The sequence below is a fragment of the Athene noctua genome, chromosome 6, assembly GCF_965140245.1.
Source record: "Athene noctua chromosome 6, bAthNoc1.hap1.1, whole genome shotgun sequence".
Taxonomy (NCBI): Eukaryota; Metazoa; Chordata; class Aves; order Strigiformes; family Strigidae; genus Athene; species Athene noctua.
This window is the reverse complement of record NC_134042.1, coordinates 14243952-14264417: the sequence shown is the minus strand read 5'-3', so window position 1 is coordinate 14264417 and position 20466 is coordinate 14243952. Positions and strand designations below refer to the sequence as shown.

General features: G+C 36.8%; 1 protein-coding gene across 9 annotated transcripts in view; it reads left to right on the top strand.

Moving 5' to 3' along the window:
* The window catches only part of PCNX1 (pecanex 1), an 88449-nt gene that overhangs the window by 11243 nt on the left and 56740 nt on the right, over positions 1-20466 (top strand). For all 9 annotated transcript variants that reach the window (XM_074909654.1, XM_074909660.1, XM_074909653.1 and 6 more), the window contains exons 3-6: positions 3282-3387; positions 6448-6493; positions 7377-7466; positions 9129-10829. In XM_074909654.1, coding sequence (XP_074765755.1) covers positions 3282-3387; positions 6448-6493; positions 7377-7466; positions 9129-10829 — 1943 coding nt within the window. The remainder of the gene's footprint in view (positions 1-3281; positions 3388-6447; positions 6494-7376; positions 7467-9128; positions 10830-20466) is intronic.

Below are 20466 nucleotides of genomic sequence, written 5' to 3'. Positions count from 1 at the left end.
TTCCCGAGAACAAGTAATGGGGATACAGTCCCCTAATCTCACATGAAAGGTAGAAGGAACAGTACAAGTGTAATCTTTGTTGGGTATCAGGGGACCCACACAGATACCTTAAAACACTCAAGTCAGTCTTGCTTTTGGTGGTGTGACTATGGCTTCTTTCTTGTGTCAGTGACAACTATGGGTCAAAGTATCATAAAGCATTAACCTAGTGACACTGGTGTCCCTGATCTTCATCAGCATGGGGGAGCTGTAATCATGATGCTATGTGAATTTCACATGTACTTCTACAAAATAAAACTGACAGTTGGGGAGTGTTACATCTTTGAGTTATGTACAGTCTACTGAAACAAGTATGAGCAAGAGAATTAAAGAAGTAATCTCTGCAACTCAGGCCCTGCCTTTGCTATTTCTTCTTGCAGTTTTCTGTGGCTGGCAGATGTGTCCTTGAGCTTGGAGTTGTTTTGCCTATTTGACTCTATAGTTAGTGATTCAGGCTTTAACGAAAACTTCTTGATACTTGAAACTGTCATGGTCTAGTATTTGCAGTATGTGCTCTGGTTCTGCTGTGTTTTGAGAGCAGCCTCCTGACTAGTTATCCTGCTATTTTCGTTGGAAATTAAGGACAGAAGAAGGTATTCAAAAGAAAATAATAAAACACTTCCTCTGCTTTGTCCTGACATCAGAATTGCTCATTCCAAATTCTCTCTGGAAGTTCTACTCTGAATATCAAATTTCTGTAGTCAGTCAGCGTAAGTCAGGTTTTAAACTTCTGAATTCATGTAGGCTTACAGCCTCTTCAGACTTTTGGTTAGTCTCTGACACGCTGATTTAATATAGATGCAGATAGTAATTTCAGGAAGGACAGTTACTAATAATTAATAATATTAGTTTTAATTTTTGTGCAGTCTTTGCCTCTTCAACAGCAATCTCCATTTCAGGTAGCTGGACATAATTTATTCAAGTCTTCTCAATTTGTGTAGTAACCAGGTTTTTTTGCTTCTGAACTGAAAAGCATAGCACTAGCTCTAGGGTATGAATTCAGTAAACTGTAAGAAACTGTTCACAGAACTTAATAGTAGAAAGGAATGGCCACAACACTAGCAGAAAATAGCTCCCTACATGCTGTTGTAGTCCAGGTCCTTATGTGTACAATAATTAATCCTAGAAATCTATAGTTCTTGCTTGTTTCTGCAGATTTTTTTTGTTACTGTTTGTTATTAGCTTTTGTTAATCCATTAGTTTGTGTGTGCTGTCACAAAATATAGCAGCTGTGAGTAGAGTGGTGGTGTTGGGTTGTATTGTTGCTTATGCTGATATATGTTGGTTCACTTTTAGACAAAATTGCCTCTTTCTCCCACCATGGCTAACTACCCAGTTCTGTAAGTGAGAGCTTATTCTCATTGACTTATTTTTCTACTTCATAGGGCATACTTAAATCATATGCAGTGTCTCTCAATGTATTATTCAAACAGGAAAGGAATTTCATCTTTCTGTGAATGGTATTCTTTGTTATATCTTCAGTTATCATCATGTACGCTGAACTTAAACATTGTGAGATTTTTTCAGTTTAGTCTTTAAGTTCATTTTACATACTTATGTGTTCTTAAAGTGCTTACATAAGGAATACTTTTTTTGGCTAAAGCTGGTGGAAGTTATTGAAGCTGATTTTTTTTTTTTTTTTTCTTCTCCTTACCTGGTTCTGCCTTAGAATAATTGATAATATCAGGTCAGAGAAGGCTCTGTAAACAGCCATCAATAGGAGCATGCTTATGTGTCACTGCTGTACCAAAATAATGGCTTTTCACTTCTTTCTTCGATTTGCTGGAGTCAGACCACAATTGTTCTGCTAACTCATGATGGATTTGTCTCTTAAGTTAACTTATTTTTACTGAAGTAATGTATTCCTAACTTCAGTCTATTTTGTCATCTCTTTGATGTAGGAAGGTTCAGGGGCCTCCTATATGGTCTAGAATGGTTCCCAAGGCTGTACATTTATGCCTCTCTGAGACGACAAGAGCTTGAAATGTCATGCTGCAGAATGAATGATGTTTCAGGTCCTTTAGTCTACTGACAGTTTGTTTATAATATCCTAGATCAATGTCCCTATATAAATTAAGTGTAGGTCTTCTTGCATGAGACTTTTCCATGACACTGTCTGTTTCTATGAGACAGTGCTTCTGTCCACTTCTGTTCCCTTTTCCAGAGAGGCTTCATCTTTAGTTTTAGTACAACTGGGGAAGGGTTGTGCATATGTTCTTTCTCCAGTAAAATGTTGGAGTGGACTTCCCACAGCTCTCAATCAATGATTGTTGGGAGGCAGTTGATCATCTTTGGGAAGGAGCAGAGAGGGTCATCGTCAAATTACACTATAGTTACTTCTGTTCACAAATGTCCTGGATCACGATGGTTGAAGAGAACTATATTGGGAGAGGAAAAAGGATGCCTCAACTTCTCGCTCTTTGCAGTGAACAAACAGTGCTAGGTTGGATCTCTGACTTGTAGTCCACAACTGATTCACAGCCTGTTGTCCTAATGGACAGCTCCAATTTGCCGTTGTTCCATAAATACCTGCCTTTGACAAGTTGAATTACACTGAATTACAATTTGGTGATGTTGATCGAGGAAAATACTTTCAAACTAATACTTATTGATCCTGAAAGGGTGAAATCATTAGGACATGTTATAGATGTTTTACCTCAAAATATTTCTTGGTAAGGCCTGTAAATTGACTGAAGGGAAGTTATTTTCTGGTAGAAAGAAACGGTTTGCATCCCTGGGAGAGATACCATGTCCCTGTATGTCTCTGCCTTTCTGGTAACTTTTACTGACAGTGTGTGGCTTTCTTGGTTAACCCATCCTTACTCTTGCTCCTAGATCCAGTCTAAGGAAAGATCTGGAGTCCTTTCCTTGCTCTTTGAAAGAGATTCTATTTAGTACTTTTTCTGCTGATTGATTTGAACAGGTGATCTGAAAGTTACATGTGTGTACACACAGACAGAGAATGTCATACGTGAGCATTCCTTGTAGTTCCTGTCTTCAGGGTTTGTTGGCTGGTGACAGTGGACTTCACAAGGCAGCAGCTTCTGTGGCAGTATATAGGGTACTCCTGCTCTGACTGACCCTCCTGTGTCAAATGGGCGGTGTTCATCTGAGGTACTGGGCTGTGCTTGAGCCCCTGATACTTGAAAAGGGTTTTGAATCTGTGCTCAGTGTAGACAGACAAACTTCCGTTTCACTGGAAGGTTAATGGTTTGGGTTTTTTCCTTATTTGTTTCTCTCAGTGACCCTGGTGGAGGGATTGAGATGTCAGAGTTCATACGAGAAGCAACTCCCCCTGTTGGCTGCAGTTCACGCAATTCTTATGCTGGGGTAGATCCAAACAACCAGGTAAGAATTAAAGCTACTGCAGTTGTTGCCTTAGTACTGCTGACTTTGCAATCTGTAGAGTAACCTTCGATATATTCTTATTATTTTGTTTATCCTAATACAATTAAAAACACCCTAACAACTTATCTTTCTGTGTTTTAACTGCCTTGTTAGAGTGGCATTGCACTCTCCTAGCTGCATAGCTCTTGCTTTTCCCACCTTGTGATCATTTTAGGAATGGCTGAATTTTACAAGGGAGCCCACTGTCGCATCAGAAAGTATTCCCTTTTGCTCAGTTAGTTTTCTTATGATTGAATAAATCAAAATGGCTCGGAGCATGGTCAGGTAAGTACTAAGACCCACAATGGTGGGCTTCCTTTCTTTTGCTATCAGTGAGCCATTAGATAGCTCAAGCTGTAACTTCATCCTTATGCTCCAACTTTGGTTTCCTCCCTTAGTTTTGTGTGAACTGTCATTTAAATGCTTAATTGGCAAACTTCAGTTATCCTGAGTTTGAGGAGGGTTCTGTTAAGTCCTCTTAGAATGTATCTGCTAATGATGATCTTTTGCAGTGCTTAAATGGCTTTCTAAAAGTTGTTATTCCTGACAGTTCAGACTCTGCAGTCAAAAATGCTAGGTTGCTAAGGTCCAAAGCAAGATAAACTGGTAGAAATGGAAAGACTAAACCGGTTTATTTCTGGATGACCTCTGCAAGATCTTCACTATATTGACACTTCAGTAGGGGTGGGAAGAAAGCAATAAATAGGGGCTGCTGTGAACCAGATGGAAGCTCTGGAAGTGCTAAAGAACTTGGCTTTATTAGAATTTAATGCAACTTCATTATGCTCTACTTGCATTGTGATTTCACTGGGGAGGTTGTTCTGTTTCCTTATGATGTCTGCTAGATTTTTGCTTTCACCTTCTGTAGTGCTGCATGTGCCGTTCCTTCTGTTTGGCTTGTGATGTTTAGCCAGTTGTGGCATATTTCTTTTGCCAACTCTTCATGAGGACAAGTAGATTGACTGGCCAGACTGTATGGTTACTTTAACAGTGAGCAGTGCAGCATCATATTAAAGATACAGAAGCTATGTTTGAATGATGTGGAAATCCACAATGTTGTATTACAATATCAAGTCCTTCTAATTAGCTCTCTGAGCAAGCAGTAGATAATGTAGTGCAGTGTTATGGTAATGTTTGTTTATCTGAATAATGCTTCATTATGCAGCATAAATAAGAGATTTTCTTTGAAGAGAGCAGGTACTTGGTAGCGTTCAGAGGAATAGGAAGCAATGGTCCATGTAGGAAGACAGAAGTAGACTGAGGATCGTGTTTCTTTGTCTGTTTTTTGGAAAAAAAAAACCAACCCCAAACTATTCCAAACGTACTCATAACAGTTTCAGTGTTAAAGCATGTGAAAGAAGCTCTTGTGCTCTTTCCTGTGTGCTTTAATGCTGACACTAAAACATAGTTAAAGCTACTGTGAAAGCTATTATAGTGTTTAAAATGTGTTTATGCTGATAAACTTAGTGCTCACTAGTCCCCTGTAATTGAATTTGCAGCATCAAAAGGTTACATGAACAATAAGTATGGGAGTTCAGTTTTTTGTGTGAAGTAGCTTTCCTATGCTGATGCATTTGCATTTAGCTACAGTATTCAGCAAGGCATGTTACTGAAGGGAAAGAAAAGTTGAAACATGATAAAATTACTAACTAAAAGTGTGCATGACAGTGTAGAAAAGAAAATGTATTAAACAAGCTCTGACTGCTTTTTTTGCATTGCACATAGCAAAGCCATTGTTCTTCTGTCGTATGGCTGAATAAACTCTGCACACATCTTCAGATTACTTTAGATTTGCCTTACAGAGAAGAATTAGTAGGATTATGCTTTCTTTTCCTCGGAGTTGTCTGAACTAAGGGATTTTTGGAAAACAGTATCCCAATAAGTATACAATAAAGTTAAATTGCCATCATTTTTTATATCTTGGGTTCAGATTTTGCCTTTGAGTGCCCTTCTGTCTTATTTCTGAGTGGTTTAATTATTTGACACATGCATTTTTGTGTGCTATTCGAAGCTCTTTGAGAGAGGTGGTATTGGAAATATTATTGAAGGAAAGACTAAATTCCTAAATAATCTGCTACAGATTACAGGACACAGAAAAGGCAGACTGCAGACCTAAATTGCGAGTGTGTTTTTGTATGAAGTACATGTCTGCTGGTTGACCATTGGACATGGCTGAAAAGCAGATACTATAAATTTGAAATGTGAGTGTAACTAATATCTAAGAATAGATCAAGCAATATTGCAGTCTTCCACTAACCAGGTTACTTGCCTTGAGGTAACTATAATCTGTGAATTTGGAAACTGTCTTCAAAAGAAAAAATGGATTTGCAGGAACGAGAGGGAGGAATAAGATACAGTAAAATGATTAGGTTTAATTGTTTAAAATTTATTCATCTGCCAGCAGGGACCATCCCTGGTCATGCTACTGCCACTTTCCATGTACCAGCACTTAGTTCTTGTGGTTACCTAGTCACTGGATCAACTCTGAGACAGACCTGAAAACTAATCCTGGTAAAAATACGTATCTTATCCAATGGGAACAGTTTCTGGATTTAGCTTGGTGTTTACTATGTTGAACAGAAGAGTTTTATGTTAACATGGTGTTGTCTTTAAGCATTTTAGACAACCATGATCACTGTGTTAAACATTTAGCTTTACAACAGCAGTTATTACTGTACCATCACGCTAGTAGTTTGTTTCCACATTAGGTATTTTCATGGAAAAATTCTAGAATAGAAACATTTTAAAAGCAGCCTAGTAAAATCTCCAAGTGCATTTACTATAAAACAGAATAATGCAGTGATATAGTTGGAAGCATAATTAGATGGCTTGTCATTTCTGTTTGCAATAGAAATTCTCTTGAGTTAGAAAGGATATTACAACACTGTACTGTTGGATGGTTTTGTGCCTTTGAAAATCTCTCCTAAATATGTAGGCAAGTGCATGCATTGCAGTAATAGTAAATGACAGTTGGGTAATTCCTGAAAGTTTACATCTTTTTATGTAATTCCCTGTTTCTAGGTTGGATCTGGGTTATCTCGTCTGGGAACAGCAGTGACCATCAAAGGTGAGATTTGTGACTACTTCTTAAAATTACCTTGCAGTAGTACTTCAGATCACTATTGTTTACTATGTTGTTTCCAAATACTGTCTACCTTGTTCATTTTCAAAACTGTTTTGTAAGCTGTGTACAGCCTACAGAAGAAATTTTCCTTAGAGTTACAAATTACATGCCTAAAATACTAGGAGAGAATATCCTGGAATCCTGCTCTGTTTTCTATGTCACATCAGGTTTTTCTTTTGCTTGTGAATGCAGAGCCAAGGGATTGGTTTGAGTGGACTTTTCCCTATTATTTTGAGTTCTGTGCAACCAATTGCCCTTCCAGTGTTGTATTTCAATGACTGGATTATTTCTAGTTGCTTGGCATCTAGTGAAAGTATTGTTCAGGACAGCCCTTGAGAACTCCCCTGAGGCAAAAAGATAAATTATTTGTAATATGAGAAGTTGCTATCTTGTAAATTTGTTAAGCCAGTAAGATGACAGAAGAAAATGAGATGTGAGTTGTTGTCACCTTCCTGATTTTTCCTTAGCTACCTTTACATGTGTTTTGTTACAATCTACCTCTCATTTTTATTGGCATGTAGGCAAAAAGGAATAGTCAAATATATCTTGAAAGGAAAAAAAAAGGAATTTTTTCCATTGGGTTCTGTGTAACATGCTTTTCCAGTTCTTCATGGCAGATCTGTTTAGTAGAATGAAAGCTTTCTTATATATGTAATAAAATAAATAGAGTAAACAATACTTAAATTTTGTGTGACTTGTAATTATTTACCTTCAAATGAATAAATAAAAGCAACAGTCTTTCATGACAGGTAAGAAATTTGCAGTGTATGTGGATGTATGTGTTAATACTTTGAGCACTAGTACTCTGCTTTCTTCAAATTCACAGGAGATACTGACACTGCCAAGACCTCTGATGATATCAGTTTAAGTCTTGGCCAGAGTTCTAGCCTATGTAAAGAAGGGAGTGAAGAACAAGGTAAAATTTCTTCTTCTGCATATTAAACATGGTATTTTGTTACCAAAAACCCTTTGCTTAACATGCTAAAGAAATTAATGCAATTTGTTGATAGACTCTAAGAAAGGGTATCTTGAAGCTCTCTGTTTCCTTTCTTAATTAATCCAAGTTCCTGGGATGCATAACTTGAATACTTATAACTTTATTCTTGGGCTGTGTGTTTCTTGTTCTGGCATCTTCCAGCAGGTAATAAATATTTACTGTCTCCTTACTGCTGAAAGATCGCTAGCTTACATGTCTCTAGATGATCTCTCTCATACTGAAAGTGGCTTGGGTTTCATGGACTTAATTATAGACTAATTTGCTTTGCTTTCCAGTACAGCCAAATGAATTTTTTTAAATCAGGCATGCTTTTACGTAAAGTAAATAATCCCATGCAGAGTTTTGTGTTTCTGGACCTACAGACTGCTTCTAATACGCAAGCTATCAAGAGTTTTGTAATTGTTTTTTCCTAGTATGTAAGGAAACTGCTAGCTTGTGTTCTTCAGCTATCCAGTTTTGTTTCAGATCTCGTTTTTCATTTAGCTTTGTTGCCAGAAAAGTGTCTGCTCGGACTAAAGCAGCATAAAAGTTAAGGGAAATCTCTTGTTTACTGTTTTTTAAAGTATGTGGTGATTAGCAGGAAGTTAACTCTGGGAATACTGTAGTTCATTTTGGCCAGTCTAATCAGACTGATGGGTTCCTTTCAGTCCTTAGTGTGATTCAGCACAGAAAGTATGTTTAAAATAGAAGACTACAGGTGACTGTGCTGTTGTAATAGGCAGCAGGGTTCTGCTACTTTCAGCAGAGTAATGGAACTGTTGGTGAAGTCTCTTTAAGTTATACATATGCAAATACTCTCTACAAAAACTCAGTAATTGTAGTAACTTAACTTGGCCTTCAGATCTTCTATATTTTTAGTGACAGTACCAAAAAGTAGCCTGACTTGCAATACTGCCTGCAGGTGGATACTTCTATAGGAATCCCACTTGTGATGGATAGCAGAAACAGTTGCTCTGACCAAGAGCTAGCAGCAAATCCTCATGATTTTCTTTAACAACACCAGTTTTAGAGGTAGTAAAACTCAGTAACTTCGTAGGGAGTTTCATTATAGTACCAGTAGACTTGTGTCAGTGCCTCCATCCTTGCTAACTGTGAGCTTACTTAGTATCTGGTAGGAAAGGTGATTTTTTTTTTTGGGTAGTTTTTTTTCTGACTGCAAATTTAGTGGGGTTTACTCTGTTCTCTTTAACTTTAAAGTTTATGTGAAACAATTTACTGCAAGTAGGAAATAAAACAAAAGGCAGGCTACCCTTTTATAATTAAGGAACTTTGAGATATATAAAAAACATTAAGTCTGAGGCATGAACAATAGAGGAGGTTGATGACTTGTCGGAATAATGTTGTCTTATTACCTGCTAAGATTAAACTCGTGTTCATTGTTTCTTCTTTATAAAAAACCAGTCTCTATCAGGTTTGCCCAGATGCTAGGAATTCTTTTAAACCGTAATGTGATGCATAGTACTTGCAGATGTATTTGCCAGCTTATTTACTTTATCTGACATAAACAAGCAGTTGTAAAAGCAGATTGTGTAACTTACATGAACGTTCTACATGAATATTTTCAAATATGTACTTAAACAGATTTGGCAACTGATCGGAAGCTTTTTCGTCTGGTGTCGAATGACTCCTTTGTCTCCATCCAACCTTCATTATCCTCTGGACAGGATTTGCCAAGAGACAACAGTGACAAAGTGTGCCTCTCGAACAACCAGCTTGTGGACCAGTCTAAAACCAGTGCATGTGACACAGAAGTAGCTTCGCTTGTAACTCTGCATTCTCACTCCTATAGGAAGGATCATAGACCACGAGGTGTACCAAGGACTTCTAGCTCTGCTGTCGCTTTTCCAGATGCTTCACTAAATGACTTCCCTCTCTATCAGCAAAAACGAGGACTAGATCCTGTCAGTGAGTTAGAAGCTTCCAAGCCCCCTTCTGGATCCAGAGAGTCCTTGGCTGAGAACTCTTGCATTTCAGGAGTTTTTCAATTAGATGACATTCTGAAAAGTAGCAGCCCTCAACCATTGGCTAAGAGTGGGAAGAGCAAGTCCCTGAAAGCAGACAAAAGTGTGGACAGTCTGAGAAGCCTGAGTACTAGAAGCAGTGGTTCAACAGAAAGCTACTGTAGTGGGACTGATCGCGACACTAACAGTACCATCAGTAGCTATAAAAGTGAACATACGAGCTCGACACATATAGAAAGTGTGTTGTCAGAGCATGAGGAGGAGTCTCCTAGAGAAGAGAAAAAGGATGGTAAGAAAAAGGACTGTGGCATTGACTCAGAGGAAGACAGTAGTTCTACTACTGACAAAAGGACTAGTAGCGAAAGGACTGCTGTGGAAGTGAGCACTACCAGTGGTGTTCAAGAGGTGAAGGGTTCAAATGTGTCTGATGAGGTGCACAGCCAGAAAGGTCTGGGTGCCTCTGCTTCAGAAGAGGCCAATAAGAACCCACATGCCAATGAATTGACTACACAAGCTGACAGGCCACCGGGGAAGGCTGCTGAACAAAGAGATGAGCAGAGTGAGAAACTGGCTGTGTTAGCAGATTCAAGAACTTCTAAAGAAACAAGTGGAAAACAAAAAGAAGGTGATGTTCGACCAAAATCTTCTAGCTTAATACATCGAACAGCCTCTACCCACAAGTCCAGCCGGAGAAGGACAGGAAAAAAACGGGCTAGTAGTTTTGATTCAAGTCGGCACAGGGAATATGTTTCCTTCCGAGGTGTATCTGGTACTAAACCTCACAGTGCTGTGTTTTGTCATGATGAGGACTCCAGTGATCAAAGTGACTTGAGCAGGACATCAAGTATGCAGTCAGCTCACCAGTTCAGCAGTGATAGCTCTTCCAGCACCACTTCCCATTCATGCCAGTCTCCTGAGGGGAAGTACAGTGCTCTAAAGACCAAATACGTTTCTAAGGAACGTGGGGGCACAGACCCTGAAAATGCTCACAAAATCCATGTAAGCTCTGAAGGAATTAGCAAAAAACGATCTACACGTCGGACTTCTAGCACAAACAGTGCCAAGAATCGTGCCAGAGTATTAAGCCTGGACAGTGGTACTGTAGCTTGTTTAAATGACCCAAATAGTTTAATGGCACCAGGTAACATAAAACAGTTAACTACTTCAAAATCTGATTTGGAAGCCAAAGAAGGAGAGGTGCTAGATGAGCTATCTCTGTTGGGAAGGGCTTCACACTTAGAGTCAGTCACTCGTTCTAGGAATAGCTTACCAAGCCAGGCTACATTTCCTGAAGGGGAAGAGCAAGAATCAGCAAGTGGAGGTAAGTAAATGACCTACCAGAAGTACCTTGCTGTTAATGAGTCTGGTATCTATGACTTAAGTTACTATACTTAAGTGTCTTCCTGTTTCTTCATTCTTGCCTAATAAAACTGACAAAGCATTTCCTTCATAATCTCTTGGAAGATCTACAGAAATGGGAGTTGAATTCAAACAACTGTTATGAAATCTATGGGTAGAGGTGTTACGGGTGTGACTGGCGGTCTTTGTTAACCAGAGCTGTATCTTAAAATTGTTATTTGTGACCAGATCAGACCTGCTTCAAATTGTGTGTACTATTTTAAATTACCTGTACTATTTCAAATTGTGTGTTCTATTTTAAAAGTTAATAATAAGAGAGATTGTTGGGTGTTTGGTTTTTGTGGTTTTGTCTTTTTGTTTTTTTTAATTGTGCAGTTTAGAAAATTTGGAAGTGATTGATTGTAGTTACTGCTGCTTCTTAGATGAACTCTCTGGCATGGCTTGAGGTGGTATAAAAAAAAATCACAACAAACAACCCTTACCATGCTGCCTTGAATTGTGCATTCTTACAGTGGTCTAGTTACTAAGCTGAATTCTCCTGGGGATTTGATTTTGCTTAGCCTTGCCATTGTTGGCTAGACAGTGTTGTTTAGTTTGGTTTTGTTTTAGTTGCTTTTTTTTTTCCCCTCATTATGAGAACACAATAACCTTCCTGTGCCGGAGAGAGCAATGTAGTTTCCTCTTACTTTCTATAACTATTGCTTTTCTTGGTGTAGTGTAATGTGAGTACTAAGCTTACATGTAGTAGCTGGTATTAATATAGGTTAATGGGGGCTTTAAAAAAAAAATTTGGAGCTCTTAATCATGTTTTATTTATCACTTGTTATGACGTTTCAGTCTCTTTTCTTGGTTAGTCATATTGACTGCCTTAACTGGAAAGGTTTTTGTGTCATGGAAGATAGGTGGGTTTCAAATATGTTTTCAGAGCAGTATGGAATTGCTAATTACCTCAGTCTGACTTCTGGGTTGAGGGGAATACCTACCAGATAATCTGGATCTTGTTAGCTAAGCATACAAATGATTCATCAAATTGTGGTTTAGATCAAGACATAGACACTTTAAAGAAATTGTAGCAAACTTACTGTCCTTGTTATTTAGATTGCCGAAGCAAAGTAGTGACTTCTGTCTTAAAAGGAGAGACTTCTGGCTCACAGTGAGATGAAATATGACCAATAGTGCTTTTGTTTTTCCCCTGAAACTGACATAAGAACAAAGTCAGAAATGAGTACAATTAATTTTGGGGGAGGGGAAGAGTGTGTGGTATACTGAAGTTCAGCTGTGTATCAATTACTGATCAAATTTGGCTGGTTTACAGTTAATTCAGACATATTTAGATGCCTTCACTTCTTTAAAAAAAAAAACAAAACAAAACCCTGCATATTTTGGTAATTTCTGTCTTAGTTATTGCTAGCAACAGAGTTCTGCAGTAGCTTTAATGAAAGAGTCCAGGTTGCTTTTTAGTGCTAACTCTGCAAGCTAAACACTTAACATACATTCTCAACATGCCTTGTAAAAGTGACAGCTCTTCTTTATGTCTACTGAGAGTAACTTGACTAATAAAAGTTCTGCTTTATGTATTTACTGTTTTGACTCTATGCTCTCTTTAGCACAAGATTTAATTTAATTTTGGTACAGCTTTAAAACGGTTAAGGTCCTCTCGTGCAAAGGAGACAATATACCTTACATTATAGAACATGTCAGACTTTGTATGTGCTCACCAGTCATTGGTGGTCTGAAAGAATCAGTGCATGACTGGTGCTGTATATTGCCAAATATTTTGATTGCTCTTTTAAAGAGTGAAATGGGGAAGACTAAACCTAATGCATTTAAAAGCAATCTTAAGGATCCAAGTCTGTAGCAGCTTAAGCAGGAAGTGTTGTCATTCTTGCTGGACTATTCTCTTCAGTTTCCCTTTGAAACTTTGTTTAGATAATGGTCATTTTGAAGTTGTTAGTATTTTTAATAAATGGCGTGCACCCAAGTATTACTTGCCCATGGGTTTTAAGCTGACTTTAAGAAGCAATCTGGATTCAGGTTCAGGTTCTCCAGATTTGATGACATCATAGGATTAATAACACTTGGTGTATCTTATGGTTCTTATTACCAATAGAATAGAAAATACTTCCTTTATGATTGTAAGAAATTAATGTCATTCTGCTTTTTTGGAAAGCAGAACAAAAATAACTTTTTTAGCATTGCTGAAATATTTATGCAGTCATTTCTAGCATCAAATAATTTTGAATTTATCTGTTCATGATTGATCTGAATAATTTCTTTGTGTTGTCCTTCATTTCTACTGGTTTTTCTTTAGTCTGTGGTGTTGGGAGGTTTTTTACCCCCAGATTTATAGTGTATATTACAAGTTTTGTAACAGCTCTGTATTTAACTGTGGCTTTGTTTTTTGGGCTTACCTGTGACTAATAATAATCAGAGAAAATGTTTTAACATTTTAGAATCTGAGTTGCTTTATATTTAGTATTTCTCAGTATTGAGTTGTTTTTACCTTTTGAGAGTGTTTCTAAAGACATCATACATGTGTATGTGTATAGAAATTATTTGAGAGGATTAGAAAGTTATTTACATGTAGCAAATGAATTGCAGAATAAACTTGGTTGAGATTTTCATAAGATCAGAGGATATTAGTTGAATGAAACTTTTAGAAGTTGTCTGGTCCAACCTCCTGCTAAATGATTATTTTACAGTTTTATGTAAATATTTTTTAATTTCTGTGATTGCTGATGATAACTTGCTGAAACAAACAATTAGCAGATGCATGCTGGGATAACTAAAAGGCTTGATTGTAATACTGTGTCTTCTTTTTGTCAGCAGCTTTCAGTTCCTATTTTTCAAATTCGACTTAAATCAGTAATTTTAACTTGATTTTAAGTCTTTAGGGAGTAAACTAAAAAGTACATTCTTACTTGTTCATATAATCACTAAAATGTGTTTCATGATGCATAGAGCCTTTAGTGAACTTAGGAAGCAGGATGCTATACAAACCTGTACATCTTAGACTTCAGCAGATATGATGTAGCAGTTTCATTTCTCTTATTATGCCAGGAAGTGGTGAATGACTCACTTCTTACAAGATAACTTGTGCATTTGAATAGAAATTGCAGTTCATTTAAAATGCAGACAAACAACGTTTGAAAATTGTGTAATAAAATACATGTGGTGGATGTATAACAAAAAAAATGGAGGATATCTTACAATAGTTATCTTTGTTTAACTACTCAGCCTCTAAAAGTAGCTAGTGAATTGATGGATTATGGGTTAGATGAAGTTCTTTAGACATCTAAAAGTTTGTCTAGATGTCTAATAGTATTTTGGAAATACCATCTTAATATTCCCTTGTGCCTGGTTTCTGTCAAATGTATGCTATTTCTGGATTGCTGTTTGTAAAGATTTAAAGAAACAACATAATGCTGTATGTGACGGACTGACATTTTGTAAAACTTGAGCTGACCTGAAAAGTCAAAGTGTTCTCCCCCCGTTTCATATTAAGTATAAAAGATGTACCGTTTAAGTTGCTACTGTTTTACAGCTTGCTGTAAGTTAAGATTCATTTATTTACTTTAAGTTCTTGAGTTTCATACCCTTTTGTAACTAAAACTGCATGCATGTCATGTAATGCATTTTTCCTTCTGTGCATTGTATAGTGATATTGAAGTAATAGCTCACTCTGTCCTTCTGTGTTTTGTGGTCTGCAGTACATCTCTAGAGGCAGGCAAAATAGGGTTTTGTGTTTAGATTAGAATCTTGTGATTCATATGGCATATGGAAACCTGTTAATCTCTTCAGTCTGTGTGTATTTGTACGTATATGCTTAGCGTATCTGTCTAATCATTAGACCGTATCCTCTCCAAAATTAAAAATACAATTCAGTTCTCTGCTAAGCAGCCAGTGGTCACGTCAGCTCTTACCGTTATAGCACGTCTTCCCTACTGTGCTTATGTCATGTATGGCCTACAATCATTACTTATTTTGCCTGTGTTTGTAGAGCTGTCCATGCTTCTGATGGCTTCAGTTTGATAGTTTTCTGCAGGTGGAATTAATACAGTTACAGAAGATGGGGCTTCTGGTCTGTTTTCTGGGAGTCTATCCAGTTCACATTCAGACTGCTAAATGAGTTTTCCATGAGAAATCAAACTCTGAAAGATTTTAGAAATGGTAGAAACTGAAAAACATGTCAAGTTATTGTAATCTGGTTGTGTATATGTTGGCTATCTCTATTCATGTGTTCAGCAGGAGTCCTCCTGTAACTGGATCAGATTAAGCAGATTAGCGACTGTAAGGAGCTCTCTTCCGTATCAGGTTCTTTATTGGAACCAAAGGACTGTGTTCCATTACTGATTCTTAAACATCAACTAACAGTGTCATAATGTACATGGCATTTGGTTCAAGGATGACATAGAAATTTTAATGTTAGCTCTCCCCAAGATCTGTCCTTGGAAGCATAATGTTCTGTCACAGCTTTGGTGTATAAAGGTTGACTTGTACAGAATTGCCTCTAATTCTGGATGTCTTGTCATCTCAGCAGAAGTGGGATGTTGTCATTCAACACTTAAAGATGTAAACAGTGTTCAGAGTGATGTGAGGCTGAAATGGAGTTCTGCAGTTTTGAAACTTAACAATGAAATAACACTTGGCATGAATCTTGCATCTACTAATTCTTCATCACTATCTACTAAGGCAAAATGCAGTTTTAGTAAACATTGCATGGGGATTCCATCCTGCCTGTGTTGTCCCCTTTCTGGTGTTTATGGATAATAAGGGGCTTCCATTACCTTCCTGATACTTTGTGGTTCCATAAAGATGGGGATGGGGAACAAACAAGCAAAAACTTCAGGTTTTGTCCAACTTGCAGCAGTGGCTGTTGAGAGCCAGGAATATGTGTAATGGCTTGGCAAAAGCTAAGAGAACTACTGGTAAGAGGCTTACTGTCACTTAGTAACACGCTCATTTTAGTGTGTCACCTACAGAGTAGTAGGTATTCTACCTAAAGTTCTGTAGGGCTAAGGAAATTATTCTGTAGTTCTGTATTTCTAAGGAAATTAGGATACTTGATGAGAAATGTATGCCACAGCATTACAGCATATACCAAAAGTTAAAAATGAAGCAGAATACACTTCATATCATTTTCTGTTTGTTGGGTTTTTTTCCCCGGGAATATAATTTATAAAATTTGATCCTGGTTAAATTCTTTCAAATGTCCTAAAGAAACCAGGAGTAGTAGTTCTTTTAAAATACTTTCCATTGCTATGGAAGAGAGTTATTTAAATGTCTTTGGTAGTGCAACTACTTCTCGCAACAATTTTTACTTGATTTGGAAAGAATGGTTCCATTTTCTTGACAAATGGCATGTGTTGTTCATAAACTTGCTAAGTATTCATCTCAAACAGGAGTTGAATAAGAACTTTTGATACTTGGTGTAAATGAAGCTGCATCTACTAACAAGTTGATAAACCACATTTTTCATGCTCCTTTGTAGATGTAACTGGATTTATTGTTATGCATATAGCTGAGAAAGTTCTGAGAGCTGTCTGAATTGTAACAGAAGTGCTCACGTTGCTGCCAGAGGTAGCTATGAGATATAATTGCAGGATATATTGAATCTGGCTACTAATTAACATTTGGTGTTATAGTTAATAGAAGCCCATTCAAAGCAAACATGACTTTCTGTGTATGATATACTAATATGGAATACCACTTACGCTGGAAGGGCTGTGTGTTCTAAAGATTTAAAGCATCTTTTCTTTAAGGTGAATAAATGCAAATACAAAGTTGTAATTAAGTTTCGTAAAGATCAGTGTAGGTTATGAACATATGTCTGCTGCATGAACGTACTACCAATTATTGCTACCCAGATCCCTGGATATAGGGACTCTATTGGACAGCGGATCAGATTAGGTCATAGCTTTTGCTCTGTGACTCCAAGTCCATCAACATCATATTCAAGAAGTATGTGTGAGTAACACCTAATGCTTTTAAAAATTGAATAATTCAAGTGAGAAATACAGTGAAGTAGAATAACTGAGACTCCTGGTTTTATCTTTGGCATTACTATAGAAATTTGTCTATAAGATGATCTGTAAAAATGTTGGTTCAGAATTCAAAACAAATGGTTTCATTGTCCTGGTTATTTCCTGCTTGACAGTGTTTTACTTTTTGGATTGTTGTAGTCGCTGGTTTGATATAATAGTAGATGTTCCCCTGGCCTAGTCTAAAAACTGTTTTTTTTTTCTCCATACATTCAACCACAACACATAAGTTTTGGGCTTTACTTCCCTTGTTTCTCTTCTCTCATTTTCTTTGGTGACAAGCTTTCCTTCCTAAATTGTGTGTTCTTTTTTTCTCTGTCCTATTTTCTTGCAAAAGTTTGTATCTTAGATCTTCTATTCTTCATTGCTTCTCCTTTGCTGCCCTCATCTTGATTCTTCAGAAATTGGCGGTAGTGATATTTTTCATTAAATGTCCACAGTAAGTTATAATACTGTAAGCCAATACTTTGGCTTTTTCATCAGATAAGAAATCCCTGCAATTGTAGATCTTAAAATGGTACATAATCCATGGTGATATACTGAAGATACAGACTGAATGGACTCCTTTCTACTTGGCTATCTTACAAGTATGTTTTTTAATAGTGTTAGGGCACATAAGAATAAACTACGAGTGCCTCAACTGTGAGGAGAGTGGTGGTGTTAATCCATAAATGTGTGAGAAGTATGGCTTTTCTCAGTTTTTGAACACAAATGAGATACAGAAGAGCAAGATTTCAGCTATTTGGTTTGGCAAAGTAAGTTTGGTCTTAGAAGACAGATTTCATTGCTTATGAGAACGCATGAACCATAAACTATTCATTTTGTCTCTCGTTGAGAATTTGTAGGGTTGGTCATTACAAGTCTTTGAAAATAGATCACAATTTTCCATTTGATAGGGAGAGAAATGGTATGTCTAAGGATCACTCTGGTTCCCTGCACACATTAACCGTGCTTAACCTGACTAATGTTCCAAACCATCTAGGCTTCAAGTGCTGGGTGGCTTTTTTTCCTTTCTTTAGAAGACTGAGGGACAATGTGCTTCCATTGCTTGTGGGTTTTCTGGTATTTTGTTTTCTTTCCAGTCAGACTCATGTTTGCATTTTTCATCCTGAGAAGTCTGTGTCCACGTGGATATTTCACCTCCATACTGCATTTTTCCAGGAGTGTTCTTACTTGGGAAGAATTTATCTGTCTTTGAGAGATTCCGAGGCACTGGTTTTAGAGTTTTTGCGTAGCAAAAATGAAATGGCACTTGTTGATGAAATAAAAGTTGAAAATTCTGTTTTTTCATCTCATGCTTCTTCAGTTTATGTCTTTGAAGTTTGGGTTAGAAGCAGTGGTATGTACAATGCAGGGTGAGGTTGTAAATGTTTTGGCCTGTATGTGTAAATGTTCCTGCTTGAAAGAAAATATTTCTGTGTTACATTTCAAGCTAGTTGTATTGTACAACAATTGTATAGCTTTCCTGTAAAACTTGGTCTTCAGTTCTGTTTAAAGCTTTGAGAAACTACAGAGGTTTACATCAAAAATACTTGTGTAGTATAGAACAAGAAGTTTTGGGAAGGCATACCCTGCAGGCACAGTGGTTCAGCCTATGTTCAGATATTCCCAGCTGTTTGGCGAAGGGATGTGAATTATTTGTTACTCTAGAACTTTCTCTACAATAAATTTAGTTCTTTTATTGGGAAAGTACCTTTCCAAATGTATGACGATGATGAAATGATACCCTCATGACTTTCTAAGTATGTAACTGCTAATGTGGCTTTTTTCCAAACAGAAATGTAATGAAAGAAAAAAAAAGGATGAATTTTAAAAAATATATGTTCATATGCACAGTTGCATTAACAAATACAGAAGTCAAATTATTTCCTCTTTGAAATCAGGTGTATTACAGTTGGGAATAGGTGTGGGAGGGTTAGGTTTGCTACAGAGTTGCCGTTAGGTCTTCACCTCTTATTTTATTGATCTCTGGCATGTAAGTTTGTAATTCTAACTTCTGCACTTTGAACTTCAAACCTGATCTTTCTGTTCTTGAGAACAGATAATGTTGGGAGCTCAAATTCATATGACAACAGGCAGAAGAAAATTCTACTTAAATTTTTTGAAATTTCTGTTGAATCACTACACTGAAGTTGAGAATGAAACAGAAAAATTAGAACAGGCTTCAACAATAAACACTATAACCTGAAAGACTAGTCTTCCTTTACTGATTTACTTAAAGTGAGCAGGAACTGTAAAAGAATAGCCTATGTTATTTCTTTGTGTTATATCTAGATTTTGTACATGAGTGTGGATGTTGGATCTTACCTTTCTGGAATGTAGAGTAAGTGGTTGTAAGTAGCAGCATCAGAGAAGAGAGAGTGATGTTCTAAAGATGTATTTAAAAAAACCCCTTGTCTTACAGGGCTATTTTTATTTGTTTAGTTTTATTTTCAACATTAAAACATCATGTTACTTTGTAAATGTTGAAGGAAGCTTATTTATGTTAAAACAAAGCTATTTCGATTAAATTGCTGTCAGAGCATGATAGAGGATAATATTAGGAGCTTTATCTTACATCATACTGGTGAACTCAAAAGCAGCTGTACTACTTCTCATTAAAGACAAGTAGAAACACAAAAATTACATATTAACATCAGTAGCTTTCCATGCTGGTGTGTGTATATATATATATTTTTTTTATCCCGTGTGTTATGTAAAATGAGGAGTTTGTGTTTTGTTTTTTAAAAGAACCAAAACCTAACTTTGCTCAGTTTGGCTTTCTACGCTTCAAACAAACTGTAAACCTTTTTTCTCAACTGGCTATTTATTTTACTTTCTTAGTCATGGTTTCAACATGTAGCTTCTTGAGATCTTGCATAATGTTAGTAGACTTGGAGCTTGTTGAGCTTTTTGAAAAGCTCTGCAGTCTTTTCAAAATAACTTACAGACTTGCTTAGTGATCCTGAATGTCAACACCTACATTCAGGAAGAGTGTATATAGATGATGTTCATTGAACATAAGTTTCAAGATAAAACAAAAATTCCTTGGTAGATAGGTAGAAAACTATACCAAAACCTATTTTGATTTTTAAAGGTTAAAAGTGAAATAATAAAAAGTTAGCAAATGCCAGAACTATTTGTGCAGCTTTGAATTTAACCCCCAAGTACATGTGAATTTTGATTTTAAATTTATTTTAATCTTCGAACATGTTTATATCTCTATTTTTCTCACAGGACCCGGCCTCAGTGAGTACCTGAGGTAGACTTGCTTTAGTGATAGATTGGAGCTGTGTAGGAAGGACCTCTAGTGTTTCTGTAATCTGGGTTTCAGTTATTGCAGAAGGTGATGTTTACTGAATAAAAGATATGAAAAGAAAACCAGATGTTGCCAGTGTTAACTATGCTGTCTTGAAGAATTGCTCTTGAATACTGCTTTTGCTAAGTAGTTGCAAATGGTAATTAAGATGTAATGCTGATGTTTACCATCTTAATGGTAATTAGGATGTTTACGTTTCAGTTAAGACTAGTCACTGTTATTTATTTTGTGGTGATTAACTATGGCCTGATTAGCAGAAA